Source organism: Pterocles gutturalis, unplaced genomic scaffold (assembly GCF_000699245.1).
Source record: "Pterocles gutturalis isolate BGI_N339 unplaced genomic scaffold, ASM69924v1 scaffold4049, whole genome shotgun sequence".
Taxonomy (NCBI): domain Eukaryota; kingdom Metazoa; phylum Chordata; class Aves; order Pterocliformes; family Pteroclidae; genus Pterocles; species Pterocles gutturalis.
In genome coordinates this window covers 17,073-38,426 of record NW_010130639.1, presented here as the reverse complement: position 1 = coordinate 38,426, position 21,354 = coordinate 17,073, and the positions used below count along the sequence as shown (strand labels likewise).

At 38.1% G+C, this 21,354-nt stretch overlaps 1 protein-coding gene across 1 annotated transcript in view; it reads right to left on the bottom strand.

Moving 5' to 3' along the window:
- EPHA6 (EPH receptor A6) overlaps nt 1-20,837 on the bottom strand; it is a gene marked incomplete at its 5' end in the record, with an annotated part of 137,629 nt that extends 116,792 nt beyond the window's left edge. Inside the window, 5 exons of the mRNA XM_010080284.1 lie at nt 1,942-2,067; nt 5,596-5,666; nt 10,226-10,334; nt 20,203-20,365; nt 20,790-20,837. Coding sequence (XP_010078586.1) covers nt 1,942-2,067; nt 5,596-5,666; nt 10,226-10,334; nt 20,203-20,365; nt 20,790-20,837 — 517 coding nt within the window. The remainder of the gene's footprint in view (nt 1-1,941; nt 2,068-5,595; nt 5,667-10,225; nt 10,335-20,202; nt 20,366-20,789) is intronic.
- Between the last annotated feature and the right edge of the window lie 517 nt (nt 20,838-21,354).

The following is a 21,354-nucleotide window of genomic DNA, read 5'->3' as shown; positions in this document are numbered from 1 at the left end:
TTTTTTCTTGATAGCATTAAAGTTAGAGAAAGTAAATATGGTAAAAAAAAATAATTTGTATGCTGGCATTTACTTAGTAAATAATAAACCAGTATTGTTAAAGAAAGCTCAGAATGGATAGCTCAAAGATGGGCACTGGAATATGGAACACACTGATTATTGCTACTGAAATAAAATTGCAGTGAAGACAAAACCTGTGTAGTCAGTATCATAAGTACCTTTAAGACAGCTGTTTACAAAACTCAGTCACTCTTAATATCTTAAGGACTCAGAAATATCCATATCGTGTAAATTGAATACAGGTGTTGTGTTAACGTCTTCTACAGGAAGAAATTAAATTTCAAAGCTGGAATTAGAGCTCAGGATTCTGTTCCTATGTTCATCAAAATTTCTTACACATACCCTTAGCTTTCCGACCTTCCCTTTCTGTTCGGGCTGAGAAATGATTGATGCTCCCCAGCCACTGACAGTGTGCGGATAAAAACACAAAAGATATAATGCACCGTGGGAACTTCAGACTCTCCTTGTCATGTTTTAATGTGTTATAACTGTGAGAAATGTTGGTAGGCCTTCTGAATGACATGTTGGTCACAAGCCATGCATTGATATCTACTAGTTAGGTAAGTTTGTAAGGCCCTTTTCTAGCCTTGTCTCTCTAAGTTCTCCGTAAACTACAACTGGTAAAACAGAGAGCAGACAATCTCAGGACCTGGGCAATAATGACAAGCTATCTGGCCTAGAGAATCAGAACACAAGTTACAAGAAATGGTCTGATCTTTTGAAGTGTTTCACTTTTGTTGTGTTAAGCACAAAGATATGTTTTCTGTCATCAATGAGCTGTCACCAGGACCTCTAATGAACTCTAGACAGCAGCCATGAGCCTTAATCCCTCCAAAGGCTTTCTAAAATGAATGCATGGGAACACTTGCACAGCACTTTCCTGAGTAGCAAAACCTGCCAATTAAACCAAAGCTAAGACAAGAGGATAACAATGCACAGAAGAGCTATGCCTATAAACATAGCACTTTAGCAAAGGGTAAGATCCCTAAAAATACCAGGAGCATGTTATCTCCCTTAAAAAAAGAAAAAAAGCCAATACACATACAGGATTAATGAGCTTCTGAAACTATTTTCAAACAGCTGTGAGATGGCCTACAACCCCAAGGAGATGTTCTCAACTGAAGGTAAACACCCGATAGATGAGAACTGTTAGCAGTTGTTAAGATGTAATTCCTCTCTGCCTCCACTGCACACTTGGACAAAGAGTGATGTAAGAGGAGAACCTGCAGCTATTTTTTCTATTTATCCTGCTTCCCAGCTCCATGTCACCTTTCATAATGTCTATACCTTCTCATCAGAGCTTCCTCTTTCTCCTCTCTGCCAATGATCTGTCTCTGCAGAAAAGCCTGTCCCAACCAGCCTCTGCTTTTCTCTGTTGTACTCATATTTTCTATTTAAGAACATTTTTTTGCTCAGCCTTCTATATTCTGATTTTATCTCCCCCCCCAGAAAGAGATTCTGATCTAATCTCCCCCCTCAGTGACAGAGAATATGTGACATTATGGCAAATGTTGAGTGATATAGTGTTTTGAGTACATTTGGAACAAACCAACCCTCCACTTCCCCCCCAAAAAACCCCAAACCAAAACAAAACCCAAATCCACCCCTACCCCCAAAATTGATAAAGCCTTAAAACAGGTTTGGGATAAACCTATCACTTTGGAGAATCTCCCTCTCAAGAACTCCTTATTTGAATATATCCACATCTGTAACATTAGCCAAATACAGTACCTCATGTATACTGCACTAGAGAGCGAACTGGTGCTATTAGAGAAATGTGCCCACATTTTGTACTGTACCTGACTGCTTGCATTATCATGGTGAATTGATAAACACAGCCTATCCATGCCTAGACATTTTTTAAAGTATGTGTACTTTTACCTGCCCCAATAACTCTCTCAATACGAATTCTTGAAGGATCGATCTCCTTTGCAAACTCATGGACAGCAAGAGACGGGTCTTCATATGTGTCTGGATCAATATATGTTTTGATTCCTGGGAAATGTACTAAAAAAAAAAAGAAAAAAAAAAAAAAGAGAATACTAGGAATTAAGCATTCTTTGACATTCATGCACTGTAACAATATGGTTTTATCTTTTTTTTTTTCTTTGTTTTTTTTTTTTTTTTGGTTGACTGGATTGAATTGAAAGGATCGGAAATAATATATTAAATATTCCACATTTAAATGTGGAACCCAACAGAAGAGTATAATGGCCCAGATTGCTAATGTTTTCTACTGATTTCACAGAAATCAACTGTGAAATGCACATGAGTTGTCCTCATATGCTGGCAGCACCAGAGCCTTCAAAGATTCACTGGGCACAGACTTAAGCATTTCCTCTTATCCTTCAAGTGGCTTTTTTAGCTGAGGTTTCTGAGACATTAAAGAGCTGGGTGTTACAACTCCATAGACAGAGGATAACCCTCTGCCAACCCAACACTAACAAAAGCATTCCAAAGTAGTGGTTGAAACTGAGAGCAAGATCCTGCTGGACCCTGCACAGACCTCCTGAGATGTTCTGGGTGACTGAATGGATACTTCTTCAGGATTGCGGCAGTGCACTGTTACATCAAACATCCTTTCAGCTTGCAATGGTAACTGATAAACAGTGTTAGTGTAAAGAATGGAGGAAATAAGAGTATCAGGTTCTCTGAATGTTATTTATACCTCTAGTTACTGACATGTTTCCTAGCTACACGGGTCCCAGAGTTTATCCCATCTCACAGGAACAAGAAGTCAAAGGCCTTTAGAGAACTCAGTCTTTAGTATTCAACTGATAAGACAGTGTCAAACTCTTATGCTGTTTTGCCTCTGTCCCAGCTGAACACAAGCATCTCCTGAGGTACAGCACTTCAGACAGGAATATTAAGAGGACAATAAAGTTTTTGGAAACTTCTTAGGAAAAAATAACAGCCCTATCTGAGTTTTAAGGAAAATGTTATTTTGGGTAAAATAAAGTACATTCTATTTTTTTTTTTTATTGTAAACATTTGCTTTCCAAATGCTATTTATTATTTTAGTCTGAAGAGACTCCTTGGAGTCTCTGCACTTAGCTCACATCCTTAAGGAATGATTCAAGTACAGCTGAAAATGGAAAATGCAGCAAGTCACAAGAGAAAATATGAGCTCTGAGCTGGTCATTTGAAAGGGTGTCTACAGAGACACCAAGTGAAGGCTCAAAGGTATGGAGAAAAGCTGATCCTGAAGACTAACAGTGATTACTGACAAAGCCGTTTATATTCCACTTTGCTGCTCCTTGAGAGATTTAGGCAATCTGTCATCTTCTTTGAGAACAGTGGTTTCTAATTCACTCCTTTCATTTATGGGAGGATGGCTGAACATTCCTTTTGCCAAAAAGGTCCAATCTTGGAGATTCTTTTTGCTGAGGATGGGTCCTGGAGGACCGTGCTGCTTTGTTCTCTTCTGATCAGCTTGAAAAACCAGAGATCCAGGTGCAAGAAGAAAAATATCCAAATCCATTTACAAGGCTTTGATGATTTCTGTTTGCTTCGTTGGAGATGGCCGTGGCAATAATGGGTTGGTGCCAGAGTGCTTTGGCAGGCTTCAGCAAGCCAACATTTTCTGGCATGGCTCATATCCCTTGTGTTCTTGAAGTATAGCATGTCCAAGAACCTATGTAGTTTCTCTTGGACTATCTGGATGGGAATTTTCTTAGGCTGTTGCCATGTGGTGATTAAGTTCTGGAAAACTTTCAAGTCATTAACACAAGTTGATGTAGATAATGCATAAGCTTATCAGGATAAGAGGAGGGTACTGCAGCTTGGTCCAGAGAACCTCTTTTAAAAGAATTAAGTACCTCTCAGCCTTCTTCCTCTTATCACTTAGTAGCTGAGTCTAAAGCAGCTGATTATGTGATGAGCCTAAATGCACTAAGTGAAGAACACATGTTCAGGACACATTAATGTGTCTGGGCTTCATTAAGTAGAGTGCAACAGCCATTTGGACCACCGCCGACAGAGTACACACACCATACAGAAATGGAGAGGACACCTGACATCATGGGATATCAATTATAAGCAAGATCACAGAGCCCTTTCTAACTCGCTTCGAAGAGTTTATTTCCTGAAATCTTCATCTAACTCATACCGAGCTCCTAAGGGAGAGAGGAAGGATGAACAGGAGATGGTTTTCTTCTGTACACAGCAGAAGTATACGATGTAAAGTGTGGACATGATAAATCTGGGAAAAGGAACAAGCGATACTAACAAGTGCAGGTTTTGCATCGGAGCTTTTTTTAAAACAGCTTCAGCCAGTCTAGGAGAGGTCACTGTTATACTGATCCTAGCAGAGACTGTCCAGCCCCACGTAGTTTCAAGTTGAGATGCTGGATGCCAGATCTATAGGTAGCCAGCAGTCCGATAAATATTGCTACTAGCATGAAGGAGGTACTTCTTATGGAGGTGCTGAGTGCTCAGTGTAAAGGAGGGAGTATTTTTGGCAATACAGTCTTAGCTGCTGGGGTAAATCACAGTAATTCCTTCGTATCCTTGGTTCTATGGAGCACATACATGAGTAGAGACTTGCCCCCTGAAGTCTGATGCCGAGATAACTGCAAACAAACGAGAAGCCTCTGAGATGAAGCTTTATGTCAACACGAAATCATCTACCCTGGCCTTAAAGACATTGTGTGAGGCTTTTCTCAAACTCAGTCACAGTCTCAGAGGCACACATCAAACTCTCCAGCAGGAAGGTTTTTGTCTTCTTTCCTTTCTGATTATGTTTGGAAACAAATGACAAACAAATCTTTCTAGGAAGTATCCTTTATGGGGAAATGTGCCCTTTTCCTTGACAGAAAGAGCCATTTGGCTGCATATGGTGGTGTCACCTGAAAAAAGATTTTACTTGTCTTCTCTGTTGATCATAGTATTTCCAGGGATGTTATAAAAAATGACAAATAAAAAATAATACCCTTTGTAAAATACCCTTAGAAAAATAAGAACTTGAATAGCTACTCTAACATAAAACAATGAGGTTAGTAAGTTGAACTAAGTAGCTAAACTAAACTAAGCAAACTAATATGCTGCCTACGAGAGATTACCAGGATGATCTCTCTGATTGCCAGGATGATCTCTCTGATTATTATACTGATCAATGAGCAGGAACATGAGGGAAGGCAACCCATTCCACTTTTTATTTCTTGGGTGTCTGGAAGTGTGGATGTCTAAAGCCGAAGAGAACTGGATACAAATAAGGCACATAGTCACCAAGAGTGGAATTTTGAGGTAGAAATTCAATATGGTCCAGTTCAGTTTAGAATTCAAAGAAATATACCTGAAAAACTGATAAATATTATTAATAGAATACCAAAATACCTTATTAACTAGAGTGAATGGAGTGAAATTATTCCAAAGGACATACAAATAAATATAAACACCTTTGGTGGTGCAGACAATAAAGAACGATTCAAATGGCCAGCTTAAAACATCAAGGGCAAAAGCTGTTCAGAAAACAACGAACACTTTTAATTTAAAATATGAAATAGACATTATGTAACACAGTGTTGAAGTACTTACAATGTCCATTTTGCAAATGAGCCCTTCTTTTCTCTTCAGATTTCATTTTGGCCTTTATGTACCACTGGCACCTTTTAAGAAAAACAAGTGAGGTTTTAATTAAAATACCTGTCACACATAAAATAAATGTGCATTGTTTTATCTGCACTTTTATGAAAGCCAAAATATTTGCATTTGGAATATATATTTAGTTATGAATCTAAAGAGAGAAATACACATGAAGTGCTACAAACAGATTAGATACAAATAAAAATAAATCATGGTTGAATAATTAGTATGAAAATGGCTATTTAAGTTCAAGTTTGATGCAATCTTTATTTCCAAGTTTGACACCTCTAAAGAATCCTGATACTTCAATAAATTCTTACTTCCCTGCATTCTTGTTTGCATACATTGGTGTATGCTAATTAAACTTTATCCTACTTTTATATCCAGTGGGTCAAAAAGCTCACGTTTTCTTAATAAAATGATATTTTCTATGACTTCACCATGTTTCATGAAAAAAGAAAGCATTTTTTCACATCAGGATCACTTTTTTTTTTTTTTTCCTAAGTAGACCTGTGCAGTCTGAGTCAGGCACTGTCTTTTTATTGCTTCTAAGACAGCAGCTGTCATACAGGACAAATAATATGTAGCCTGCTATATGAATATGGTGATTTAGCATATTCCTGCATGATTGCTATAAAATTGCAAATCCTTGGCAAACAACACAAAACTCTGGATGTTCATTATAGTTAGCAAACTCACCTAACAATGCAGGGGCATGTTGGAGAAAACTGCCACATGGCAAGCTTGCAGGTTCCCTGCAACGAAATCTCCCCGTGCCTGAATGCTGCCTACCTGCAGGACTGTTAATGCTGATTTAGAGGGACACAGGATGGGAGCAACTGTTTCAATCAAGAAAAGACAAAATATTTACTCTTGGTCTTAGAGCTCTTTCTCACTCACCAAACAGGCTACGAAGTACGATTTAGAGGAAAATCTTTTGGTCTAAGGGCTAGGCTAAGGGCTAAGGGCTGTTGGGCACTGACCCTAGTAGAGAACAGCAGTGCCTGTGGACACGTGCTTTGGTGTACAAACACTCAATTCCAAGAGCAGCTTGAAAACAATGACTGGCCACTGTGTGTTCATTACCAGCCTTATAAAGGAAAAGAAACTATAATTATAGATAGTGTATCCAGTAAAATACTAACAATGGAGATATGAGAAATATGTGAACATATTTACTTTGTTTCAATGGTTCATTTAAGCTACTGAAACAGAGTACAATCACTCACAAATTCATTCATTGCTACAGAGGTGACACCTGAAGGGCAGAAACTCCTGAAGCTATCATAATTGGCTGTGACTTGTAAGGCACTTGTTTTCCTGCTTATGTATTGGTATGGAGGGAAACATTAACCCATGGATTCTCAGCTTCTGTGGAAATCTCTTGATTGTACGCCAGTTGCTGGGACCAGTAAGCATGCCAGTGCTATTTTTAGGACCTGGACAACTGGTCTCCAGAGTGCCAGCTGCCAAGAGCTCTTACTCTTAAGGTGTCTCCCCAAGGGAACAGTCAAAAAAAAAAAAAAAAAAGGCTTAAACCCTGTCCAATCCTCCTAAGTGCATATGGCTCCAAATTTTGACTACAGAAGCCAGTGAGTAACCACCAACAGGGGAGACTTCCAGATCCAGCTTCCCATTCCCTATTATTGTTGGCCACAGAACAACTGGAGAGGCATAATTTCTGTAACAATAATAATAAATGACACTGAGCTTTAACACCACATTTCCCAGAATCTAGCCAAGACCCCTGTCTCACTGCATACCCTGTGCCTCGAAGTCACTGGTGCTTTCATTCTTCTTTCCGCAATTGACAGCTGCGCTTCCTGCTTGCTCTTGGTGGATAATCACTCAGCAAAGTGCAGAGGCAGGTGCTCATTTAACCTAGCCTCTCTACTATGAATAGACTCATCAGTAGCCCTGTGACTCGAGAGCTCATCAAATTGCTAATTCTGAATAGTGAAGCAGAGCACATCTGTAGGGTACCAATCCCATTTTTCATGCAGAAATTTGCCTCTAGTCCTAGAGTAAATTGAGTATTTATTCAAAATTTTCTTGCTCTGTCTTCTGCGGAATATGCTCTTATCACTACAGTTAAGCAGCACTTCAAAATGAATTCATAACTTACATAATTTAAATAGTCCCATTGAGTAAGATGTTAGAAAGCTGAGATAACATTAGCAAACTGGAGGAATAAACCCAGAAAGAAAAACATTTCTGCTTTTTTTTTTCATTCCTCAGTTTAGTGATTTTTTTTCTAAAAGAAGCATTTGAGTTACGTTTTAGGATTCCACATAAGGATTCCACACGATCATTTTCTCAGACAGTTTGTCTTTGAATAATTCCTCTCCCCTCTGAAAGAACCTACTGTTGTCAGTGTTTCTAGTAATTGCAGGAATATTTTCTTAGCTTCTAAGATTTATAGCAGCCTTCCAGTACAGGAGCCTACAGGAGAGATGGCGAGGGACTCTTGATCAGGGAGTGTAGTGATAGGACAAGGGGTAATGGGTATAAGCTGAAAGAGGGCAAATTTAGATTAGATACTAGGAATATTTTACTGTGAGGGTGCTGAGTCACTGGCACAGGTTGCCCAGAGAAGCTGTGGATGCCCCATCCCTGGAGGTGTTCAAGGCCAGGCTGGATGAGGCTTTGAGCAACCTGGTCTAGTGGAAGGATCAAAGTCCCTTCCAATGCAAACCATTCTATGATTCTATGTTTATTGAAGGTCACAATATGTTCCAATGTTAACTGCTCCCATTAACTTCAACAGAATGTTAGACTTAAATGGTATTATTATGTAGCCGAAAGAGCATTAATCCACCTAATGGTAGACACTGTAGTGCCATATTTGTTTGCTGGGGTACTGCAAAGAAAAACTGTCCTACACTGATAGGACTTCATTTTATTTTCAAATTTGAGGTAATGCTATACCAACAAACCAGAAACTTAATTACAAATCTGAACGTGTAGTACCATCTACTGACATGAGCCCTTTCTGTGATGACCATTATCACATTCAGAGGAATCAGTGCAACATCTCTTCTACAACTATAAACACAGGCTCTAAACCAGGACAGGAATAGTGCAGAATCCTATCCCAACTCTGGATTTTTTTCTGTCCCCAAGCCAGCTAAGAAGGAAACTCCACAGAGAATCCACGAAGGCTCTTCCACTGGCTGTTTTATACATCTGAATGAGGGAAAGGGAGAAAGGGTAGAGAGGGGCCAGAGCCCACATAATTCCCCCTACAAAGCCTGCTGGAGGAGTGATGAGCCTGGCTCCTCTGCTCATCCCTCTACAAAGTATCAGTCTGGTTTTAGGTTTTCTTGATCCATAGCAGCACTGCAGTGCTGCCGATGTCTCACAGAGGAGATGGGGACATAATGTCTGTGTCCTTTTAGATTTTTCTTTGCTTCCTCATGGAAGCAGGTGCAGTCCTGAAATCACACAGGAAACGCCCGAAGGCTTGGTGAAAAAGGCAACCAGGCACCATGGAAGCACTTACACCTGTGGGAATCTGAGCTCCAGCAAGGACTGATGTTCTGACCTCTATGTGCATTTTTTAGCATGTCCAATTAGAATTTGTGAGATCCCTTAAAACTTTCAGTGTGTAATTGAGCATGGCGTCCAGCCACTCAAAGCAAAATTCTTTCTCATCCAATTTGCATAACGTCCTTATTTGATCCTGATCAACACATCAACTGAAGGAAGGTGGACAATCAGCCCTGTACTAAAAGAACTGTAAGTATAAGAAACAGACTAGTTACAAAAAATAATCATTATCCAGATTGGTGAATTCCCCCGCTAATGCAACAGTACTGCTGTAATGTAGATTTAGTTGTGATATCGTCAATCCAATTAAAAAAAAAAAAATCCAAAAGGCAATAAAACAGGACCTTCAGGATGTTATTTTCTGTTTACCAGTGATATCACAGGCAGTAACATTATTCTAGTATTTTGTAGTAAAGTTTTCCTTAGTTTAATTTAATTTAATAATTCCTGTATTTTATCTTAATAGATGCAGAAATGTTCATATAAAATATATATGTAATTCAGTATGATTTTTCCTACAAATTTAATACACCAAAAGTAATAAAAAATTGTCCACTCAAGTGCCTTTAGCAAGCTACATTGCCAACCCCAAGATATCAAAAATCCTAAGGTTACACCCTCTGAAGCTTTGCAACTGACAGTTATGAGATTTTGTAAAAAATACTGGATTTTATTTTGTTTTTGTTTTGGTTTTTTGTCTTCTAACACCAGAGCCTTGAGGGCACAGGTACATTGTATTTTTAAATTCTCTCTCTGCAGACAAGAAGTCCAGAAACTTATTTTTAAAATAACCAAGCTATTTCCTGATTTCATATAATTGCTTAGCTCCCCAAACTGGGTTTTCATGAAAAACAACACTCACAATAGAACTGTAAGTATGAGCAGTGCTTAACAAAGAGAGCATTCACCTCGGTATGTCTAACCCTTATTTTAGGACGGAAAAGGTGGTTTAATGACTTAACTATTATTCTTAAATTCTCAGTATTGGATGATTCTAACCCTGAGTAAATGAGAACACTGTAAAGTTATTTACCTCCCAGTGATCAGGAAGAACAAAGTGAGGATGACCAGGAGAGTGAATCCACCAACAGCCGCAGTAGCAATTACAAGAATCTGCCCCTGCTCTGCAGCCATATCAGAAGCTGAAAGAGAAGCACAAAGAAAAGAGGTTAAAGCTCCATCACCAGGGTTCTTGCAGAATGGGTGATAACATTTCACTAATTAAATGTTGCAATTACTCTGTAATAGTTTCCTTGGTGCTTAGCAAGGATATCAGATGCGAATGGGCCTGTGAAGTGAAAAAACATAATCCATATCCTAACTATGATGAAGGGAAGAAGACGTTTACATGAGGAGGTGGCCTTAACAGATGCTCGCAATTTACTATAGTTTGAATACGACAGGATTTTGGCCACAAAACTAGAACATATTTTTTCTTTAGCTTTATTTAGCTTAAGCCTGCATCTAGTTCAGAACTTCTCTCCACCCAGCTATTCCAGTGAAGTCAGCAGCAGTGCTATGTATGTATAAGATATTAAACCAGGTTCAGGAGAAAGCAAAGCAGGAAAAGTAGATTTAATGTGTAGCCTCACACTCTCTTCTGTGTGTCTGGTGTTTAGTTTTAGTCACAAAATGTATACATCTTACCTATAATATGCTCTGGTGATTGTCAACACTGTAGTTGAAAAAAAAGTGTTTTCTTATGCCTCATGTTTTTTTCTCTGCTTTTTGCGGGACATTTAGGAGTTAAAAAAGATCACCTGAAATTATCTGGTCTCTAGAAACTTGCTCTTTTTATCAAGTTATTCTGCATAATATTAATTAATTAAATCTTTACATTGACAAAGTACTTACAGTCTAGTTGGTCCTCACTGTCCAAGTACTACATGAGCAGAAAAAGAATTAGGCTCAGTTTTTCTCTATCCCCTGTCTTGTGACTCCCAAGTTTTATTACTTAAACTCAGCTACAATTGAACATTATCACCATATGCCATTACCTAATGCTTACTGTTTCCATGAGAAACATAACATTGTTCTGAAAGGAGAAGAAATAATTCTATTAAATGACCTCTGACAACAGTAGTAAAAGTAGAAAAGAAAAATTTTAGATTTATCAGGAAAGCAACTTTGATTTTGTAAACTTGCAAACTGTTCTATATAAGCAAAATCTTCATATTTCTTTAGGTACCTGCTGATTAAAGTTTGGGGAAATTGCCTAGGCTGCTGTCTCGAATGCTCAGCAAGTGATATTCTCTCACTCTGCAGTTGATGAAGCCCAGTACAATGCACACATTGCTGCCCAAAGCCTCCTAAAATGCTGTTTCCAAGAAAAACATTTGGTTTCTAAATAATACTTGTGAGTGGTTTAGAAATTAGCAGCGTAAACTGTCTTTGTAATAGCAGTAAAACAAATAAAACCAATAGTAGTTTATGTCAAGTTTTCAGCAAAACCCACTTGTTAAATTTCTCACATTAGGTTTCTGTCCGTATAATTTAATGGAGATATGCACAGGCAGTAAATTACAAGGCATTCAGTGTCTGTGGTCATAAGCCCTCCACAGAGAAGTTAAATATATACATCTTCCAATAAATGATGTTGCAAATACTCACTGACTAGCTAATCTCCCAAACAGTACCTAGTGATATTATGGGAATGGATTCCAGCTCTGCATTGTGTTATGTTCCACAGGGTCAGATTTAGTTGGAAAAATACAACATAACAAATACCATGCCACACAAGTAGCAATGCAAATAATGACAGGCTCTCCAAATCAAAGGTTGAATACTATTTTCAGACTAGCAGGGGTTGTGCTAAATGTTGAAAGGGTTGTTACAGCCAGGCACAATTTGAAGTTGTAAACAGAGGAGGAGGATTTAAAAGAGTCTGTCTTGCCCATCTCTGCAATGGAAGTGAGAGGAACTGCAGCCGCCTTTTTTTTTTTTTTTTTTTTTTTTTTTTTAGTAGGAAAAAGGGGTGTGCAAAAATAGTGAATTCAGCAGAAGAGAAACAAACCATGGGCTCAGATAAATTGTCTGTGGTTTTCTTCAACAGACATTCATTGCCAAGGAGACAACCCAAGGCCTTTCTTTATGAGAATTAAAGGTGTAAATGTAGGGACTGATTCCATGGTCCAAAGAAGCACTCCGCAGCTATTGAGATGAAGAAAGTGACGTGTCCTGAATAATTTCTGCTTAAGGGAGCTCCAATTTCTTGGTGTTTCTCAGCTAAAACAGAATGCAGTCTGTCAGTTTAATAACATACTTTCTATCAGGAACCCGAGTCAAATTCATGAAGGGGAGAAATTCCAGACTGACTTAATTCTTTCTACCTCTAGGCAACATGATTTTTAGCCAAGACTGTATGTACTTAAAAAATGATAATTCTGTTTCTCTTATTTGTATTTTATTGTGTTCGCAGAGGTACCAGCGTCCAATATATTACAATATTTTTTTCCAAATAGCCAAATCACTGTAAGGGGCTTTCAAGCCTGAAAAGTCCTGATGACCTTAATTTACTTGTCAGATAAAAATGTCAAATGACAGACAAATATAATTGGAAAATGTGGATTTGTTAAAAACTGACAGAGAGGCAGGTAAGGTAGAATGATGGAAATACTTATTTTTGCTTGAAGTCATCCTTCTAGAAATCAATAAAGGCACAGTGCAGTGAACATCACATACACAAGCACATGTGTATGCGCATACACAGACTCCTCACATGCAGGTAAAAGGTTCCACAAACCACTATCTAGGCAGTGAGAAGATAGTAATCAGGGACACTCAATAATTAAAATGTTTACAGCATTTGACTATTCTAAATTAAATTCAGCATGTCCTTCAATCTCTCTGTTCTCTTCTCAATTCTCCAGCTTTCTCTTAAGGTAAAGTTCAAATTGTAAATAATAAGAGCTTTAACATGTACTGTTTCTGTTGTGCATGTTCTTGAATCTTTTTTGTTGTTTCCTGCTTTTTCTTCCTTCCTTTTTCCTCTCCATCAGCTGTGCATGTTGGTATTACCCTCTGTTTCTCCTCAGGAATATTCTTGACTATGCAAGACAGAAAAACTCAGTTTAAAAAAACAATTATGATACGTTGCAAAGCCAAGCAAGTTCCTGCAACCATATTTCATCTCTGTGTATACATATTAGACTGCTGCATTTAATCATGGAAGTACACAGCGCTTCTTTCCAGAATCTCATTTGTTAGACAACATGGCCAGCATTCATGTAGCTAAAATCAGTATTTTGTTACATTCACACTGTCCAATGCACGGTCTCATACCTGTGAGTATTTACCACCCAAATCTGTTCAGTGCACAGATGATTAGTAGCTCTGTGATCACAGGAATGAATGTGGCTGTATCATGTACTGCACTTGATAGCTACAGTTGACAGGCAAGGAGGTGAGGAAGTACTGGTGCAACAGGAACATGTAAGCCAGTAGCAGTGCTAAGAAAGAAAGCTTAGTCTAACTGAGCTGCCTGTTTGTCTGGTAGTATGTTTCATTCTCTCTGCCTGTCTGCTCAATAAGTGAATTTTGACAAAAAACATACTTTAAAAAATTGGTAGCATAAGACAAGGAAAAGGGTGGATTTATTACTTATCCCAGCAAATGAGTAGATAGTATACTATAATGTTTGGGTGTCAAAACTCTTCAAATGCATTGTAGCTGCAACTAATGTGATTAGTCAAAGTGCTGACTTGATTTTAAAACTGCAGCATGTATCATACATGTACGCAGAAATGTATTATCCAGATACCCTCTTCACTCCCATTAGCCTTCATGCTTAACTCAGGTCATATATCCGAAAAGACATTTAAAGCGTCTAATTGCATTGTTCCAGTTCCGTGCTTAACACCATGCCCAGAAGTCCCTTCTGCATCCAGCCTGGTGTCAGTTCTGTCCCCATCACCTACTCTTTACATCCACGCCCTGTCTCAGCTCCCCTCTGGGTTCTTCACCCAAATGTGTGGAGAAGAAGCTGCACTTTCCCTCCCCTCTGGGCTGAAGGGAAATATCCCAAGGCTTCTTCACTTCCTCACTGTCAGACTGGAAGAAATGGCAGAGACGTTTTAGTCACAGTGCAAGAGGATGAAAGACAGAGACAATCTTCCAGCTATGTTCCCTTTTCTTTTCTTTGAGCAAATTTCTCCAAAATCTTTTAAAAGTTTGTGTATTTGGTACAAAAGGGCTGGAAGCCCTAAAGACAGCTCACTTCTGTCTCTTAGCTGCATCCTCTAGTTATTCGAATTTGACACCTATCAGGCAGCAGACCTTCCAGCAGACTGAAAGATAAAAAAAGTGACAAAAAGACAGCTAGAGAGATAATAGTGAGTAGCTGTAAGATAGATAAGTGTGGACAGTGAGAACTGGAGCTCTAATAGACAGGAAGTGGCTGTCAGATGGATTTATAAGGCATTGTAAACAACAGTGTTTAAGTAAATAAGAAAGAAAAATACAGAGTCTAATTAGAGTAACCTTTACATTTTCAGAAGCGCTGCAGTTCTTGTGCTCCATTGAGCTGATGGGCTCCAGTCTAAGGGGGAATGCAGGAAAGAGAGGAGGCACTGGAAAAGCCATCTTAGGACTTAAAAGGGAAAAGTAATGCCATCACTAACATAAGAATTTAAAACTTTTTGGTATGTATTTGCTTGAAAAGTCTTCTTACAAGTATTGCCTCTAACATTAGCTTCCCGACCAGTGGATGAATGGAAAACCTGTGCAAGCAGTTTGAGATCTGGGCAAGGATGTTTTTCTTGTTTAGGAAGTGCAAAGGAAAAGTAAAATCTTAGGCTTCTGGGCACATACAGTAGAGAAATCAGATAGGTCAAAATTAAATTTGAAGAACAAATGGCTGAAAATATAAAAGTCAGTAAGGACATATTTCAAGATTAAAATGACACATTCTGAGGTATCCAAGCACTGACTACTACTAAATGAACAGTAGGACTAGGCAGACATGGGGAGAGATCCAGCAAGACAGTTTCTAAATATGAGACATGTGCCACCTCATTTGTTTGTTTCAACCAGAAATCTGATTTCCTATTGTCAAAACATCAAACATTCTAACAGAAAATAAAAAAATCTCCATTTTGCATTGGTAATTCAATGTATTTCTAAAAGTTCTAGGGACGGCTTCCCTGGCGTGGCATGAATCAGAGTATATGCTTGGAGCAATACTGAAGCTCTATCAGGATCAATGATTCAGGACGCCTCTCTTGAGCTTTGGAATGCTGGAAAGAATGAAGCTCAGAGTCTAAATCACATCTGGTGGCAAATCCAAAATAGCATGATTTGAGACTGAAAAGTTAAAGATAGATTTTGTGGATGTGGGAAGAGGAGGAAGAATGTGAGAATTCAGCACAATTACAAGAAAGTAATGATCTGTGCCTATGGTAACGAAATTAGAGTTATTGAATCATCAGGATCAGGATTTCAGGTCAATTAATTTTTCACAGTTCTCAAATTTATAAAATACCTAATCAGGTATTCTTATTAGCATTTCTGAAATTATTTTTTATTATTAATATGTTTAATTTGAAGCATTCAGAAGTCTACACTACTTTTAGATTAGAAATCATCATGCGCTTACATTTAGCACTCTGTTCAGTCTAAACACTAGCCCACACTGCACACATGCTAGTTTGCCCCTTAGGTCCCTTCTGGAACAAGCCAACTCCTTCCCTTTCAGATTTTTTCTTCCTAATGACAGGAAGGTTGACATGGAGAATATGGTTTTAGAACAAGCCCTGCACAAGAGAGCTACAGCATGAAAACACTGCATGGCCTAACAGCTGTAAATTGTTCAATATTTTACAAATTCCTCTAGGCACAAGGGCCTCTGAAGTGATATAGCAAAAATCATTCCTCCAGAAAAAAAGAATGCTTTGACTCATTAATTTAAAAAACCCCAAACCCAACCAAACAAAAAAACCACTCTTCTGTTACAAGCTAGTTAGAACAGAGAGAGGGAAAAATAGAGAGGGAGAGAGAAAACAGTTAGAGATTAAAGCAAGTCCATCTTGGGACAAAAGATTTTTTATTCTCAGATACATTGCATTCTATCCTAGGAAAGACCAGAGTTTTTTGCGGTGACTCATATAGTCAGTACTTCCGATATTAGAAAACAGGAACTATGAGTGAGGTTATGCTTCAGTTTACAGCCACAGCAGTGGTACATGTGTTTGAAAGCTGAGTGTATGAAACTCTGTCAGCTTTGCTGGAAGTGTTTTGCCTATAAGGTGCTAAAACAGGGAGACTGAATAAAATGGCAATAAGCAACATGGCCAAAAGCAGTAGTTACTATGCTCTGCAAAGTATTTCCCAGCAGCAGCTTCTTAGCTTTAACAGTGGAAGAAATACCCGACAACATCCATTCATCCATCCCTGGTTCCTTGAAGAGAATTTTTCTGGCTTTTCTAGGTAACTCCATTTCCTTTCAAAAAGAAAGTAAAAATTTTACTCTTTTAGATGTTCCATTTATTGGTCTCTGCAGCAGGGAGGAGAGTTCAACAACAACATGCTCCCCAGACAATGGCTGCCTCAGGCTGCTGGTCAGTAAGTCAGGGTGCTTCCCAAAAACCAGATCAGCATTGCATGATTAACTTTTTTCATTACTGCTACAGAGTTGGTCTTCTTTCTGCCTCATGCACCACCATTAATAATTATACCAAAATGTCTCAGTGTTCCTAGTAATGATGTATCTAATTTTATCCTATATAACAGAAGTGGCACAGATGGTGTTTCAACCAGTAAACTGGAGAAGGCATGACAGCACTGTCCTGCCAAGGGAAGTATGGTTTGGGACATTGATATACATGCCTCACAGTTGATGAACCACTACTTTTGTACAACTTGTCTATCACTTTAAAGAAAAATCCCAATTTTGGATTGATCACTTTACCATTATTTATTAACAAATTGTGTCGATATTCAAGCATGGTAAATGGAATAACCTTGGATGTTCACCTGCAACTTGTCCTGGAATTCTTCTCTAGATGTTAAGACTGTAACATGTGCAATTGGTAGAGAGTTGAAGGATGTTACAAGCTAATGCCAATTCAGGAGGATTTTTATCAAACACACGACTTGAAACATTTTTTGTAATTTTTATGAGATTGTTGGTTGGTAAATTTTCTGTTGACAACCGAGACTTTTAAACAACTCTATTCTTCCCTGCCTTTTCATGGAAATGTTAACTTTATATAAAATCAGTATAGCTTGCATTAATATAATTAAAATCTAGTTAACCGAAGGGCCAGAAAAAGTACTTGCAAATGTGGAATTTTCACCAAGTAACTTGTTTCTAATGGGTAGGGATGGAGGGAGCTGCAATAGTCTGCCTTGGTCTAATATTATTTGACAGCTTTCATAATAATTGAGAAGAATATATATTAAAAAATCAGAAAATTTTCAGTTGAGCAGCATACTGCCAGAGCAGTAAATGATGACAATAGATTCCTACACAGCTTGACTTGAACTGGTTTGTAAGATAGATGCATGCCAGCACTGGCGAATTAACATTTACATGTACTGATATAACTCTGCAGTCCAAGTCTCAACACAACTCTCCCCAATCCCTCCATCTAAATGTAGGTCAGCATCTTGTAATACAATGGTACTGACAAAAACATCACTATGTTCTAGTTATTCAGCTATGTAAGACAATGCTCTAGTTCAGGAAGCAAGTGCTTAGACCTATAAGTAAAAGAGAACTGAATTATAAGGAAGTAAGTGGTGTTAGGTCTGTTTACGGCATCGTAAACAGATTTATTTTTCCAGTTTAATTCATTATCAGGTTCAGCTCTGATGTTATACTTCAAAAAGGATGTTGAAATTTTGGAGAGCTACAAAACACTTCAATGTTTGGAAAAACTGGGTTTTTTTAGAGTGAGAGATTTATCTCTCTTATGGGTAAGACAAGAGAATTCTTAAAAATGGCATACACACATTTAGATGAGGAAGAGACTTCTGGCAGTATTTGGCTTTTTAATTTGGTAGAAAAGGGTCACAAGGTACAAGATAAATTAAAAAAATCAGGCTAGAAATAAGGTGCAAATTTTTAATTATGAGGCTAAGCACTGTCACTACCTATAAACATGGTGAGATCCTCTTTAAATCAAGACTTTGTATATAGTAGATGCCACATTTCAATCTATTGTCATTAGCTGTCTGAAAAAGTTACAGAGGTACAGACATTTGGCCTGTGTTATGAAAGGGGCACAAATCAATAATCATAATTATCTCATATTGCCTTAAAGTTTAGAATAGGCTAATTTTCAAAATACTGCTGTAAGGAAGTAAGAGATTTCAAGAGTAACAAGGCATCATTTGACTGGTCACTGAGTACTGCTTCAATTTGAAATAAGTAATATTCACCAGCAGGCACTATTCTGGATTTTTTTCCCTTTGAAATCTAAAGTAGTATTGTATAAATATTTGAACAAGACCAAAGTCCTTTGAACTACCCTTTTAATTAAACTGAAGTCTTTATCTAGCTCCAGGTACCACTTCAAACATTTCTCTTGAGCTCCATCTCAACTGATCATAAACAAAATGCTTCAGTATACTTTTCCTTTCAATCACACGATTCATATTTATAATAAATCAAATACATTTAGTCAGGCACAAGCTTAAGCAATAAATGTCGGTAAACAGCAAATATATAATGTGTATTTATGTTTCACTATCAAGATGCACACTGAGTGCTTAGAAGTAACAGAGGTAATAAACATTTAAGAGTGTTGTGAGGTCTAGCTCACCATGTAGCCCAAGAGCTCATTGTATTAGTACAACTGACAAGGAGACGTGGGGCTGGGAAGGAGTTGGTGGAATCTCGCTCTGAGATGTTTATAGAAACAGCAGTGCCAATGAGACAAATGTCACCGGAACCACAGTCTTCCTGATTCAGATGGTAAGTCACATTTGCACAAACATAAAAGGCTCGTAGAAGTTTAAATGCCATTTACTTTTGATAAGAGTTATGTCCCTGGGTGCCTAGAGCCTAGTATTTAGTGCATCAGAAGATGCAGACAAGATCTACTTAGAATTCTAGAAAGCACACAAGTGCTCAACTCCTATTCAAACAAATTGGCTTAAGTAACCAGAAAATTTTAAAAAGTCCAATTAGGCATTAAGCACTTGGAAATCTATCCTTAAAAGATTTTGAAACTGAAGTTAAGAAGCAATGGAAATGGAACACAAACCCATGGGTGCTCTTGAAACACTTATGTTGTTTTGAGTCTGCACTTTAGCTTAAGCAACTTGAATTCTAAAACACTAATGAAAAACATGATATACATAATTGGTTAATTAAAGTAGTTTCATTAATGAGTGTTTTAGTGTTGCACCTACTACACTAATTTTATCTCAAATGCTTGTAAATACCTTGTTTGTAGTTTCTTTGAAGATGGAGGGCAATACATGACTTAAATATAAAATTGTTCAGAGGATGAACATCATACATAGCATCAAGCCTTTTTGCATATTCTGTAGGAATAGGTAGGCTTTTTGTTTCTTACTGGCAAATTTACCAGGCTTATTGGTTGACAGAAATGCATATAAAAGTTTTCATTTTTTTATTTGTAGAGTCTGGGAGCACTAACAACCACGGAGAAAAGACCTCATCACTGTGTTCTGGGAGCTTGCATGAAGCTGCTGGACTTACATAGAGCCTGACAATGGGTATTTCTAGATGTCAAAAGGAAGGCTTTCTTTAAGCAAAGAAGGGATCATAGAATCATAGAATATCTCAAGTTGGAAGACACCCATAAAGAAATTTTGCAGAAGAAAATATTCCTTCAGCTGCAGCATTGGGCTAATTTTTTGTTGTTGTTGTTATAAATCCAGAAGTGTGAAGCTGAGGCTTGCTTGTTTTTTATGATATAGCAGTGGTCATTTTGTGATATGCAAATGGTATGGATTCAGCCATTCAAACTCCCAGTGTCTCACTGTTTTAGAATTAGATGCTACTTCTACTGTATTTGATTTGTTTCCTTCAGTTAAACTTACTTTCATCTCCAGTTTCAAATTCAAACTTCTGGCTATAGCCGCTGTATCCTGCTGCCGTCCTGACTCTGATATGAAATATATACTTGGTGGCTGGCTTGAGACCTGTGATGATAACACTTGGAGCCTTGGACCTTGTGGAGGAATAGCTGAGCTGCTCATGCTCCTGAGGGACAAAAGAGGGGAGAAATTATATCAAGTTGAGTTGTACAAACTTTGCAGAAATTATATAGCAGAACTGAAGCTCCATATTCTTCTCAAGAATGTAAAATGTGTTTATAAAAGGAAGTACAGGTACGGATTTTTGTACTCTGATTTTGTGATATAGTCATTATGTATGATATGGCCTTGACTTAGATTTCAACTTTCTGTCTTTAATCTTGCAAATAAACACATCACATCTTTGTCACTCGGGTTAGTAACTACACCATAGTCAAAACAATATAGAATTAGCAGAAGGCTACATTCACAGGAAATGGCAGCTAGAATGGTAGCGAATTATTTTTGCACAATGGACAAACTTGGAGGTCAGTAAATACTAGTAAGCTGTAAAGTAAAGATGTGGGAGTATTCAAATACCCGCTACTCACTTCTACCCGCAGGTAGTGCCAAAATGCCGGCGCTATCCGTGGGTAGACCTGTGGGTAAAAGAAAATAAAAATTAACTTTTTCTTTAAAGTTTGTAAACTTCTAGCATGGTTCAACAGCTACACTGCTGTTGAACTTAATTTCTCTTTCCATGTAGCTGTAATGTAGCTGGACATGAAATTCCCTTCCACACTCTATGAGGAGAAACACTGCCTGCAAAAGTCCCCTGTTAATCTCCTAGCAATTGATCCTGGGCCTCTGCTGAGAATTCCTGACTCTCACAGAGACCACTGAGAATTATGGTGTGCAGAGACCACTGGGAGTTACCACTGCAGACCAGCTGCTGCAGCGTGGAGACCAGCCACATCGATTGCTGTGCAAAAACCAAGTGCTGCTTTGCTAGACAGGTTGTTGACAATACTTTTACATGAGGGGTGACTCAGAAGAACAGAGAGTTTATTCCCTGTCATTACTTACTGTCACTTGATAAATCAGTAATCTCTGATATTTTATATGGTGCCTTAAGGCTGGCTTTACTTCATTGCAGCAGAATTTGTCTCCCAACTA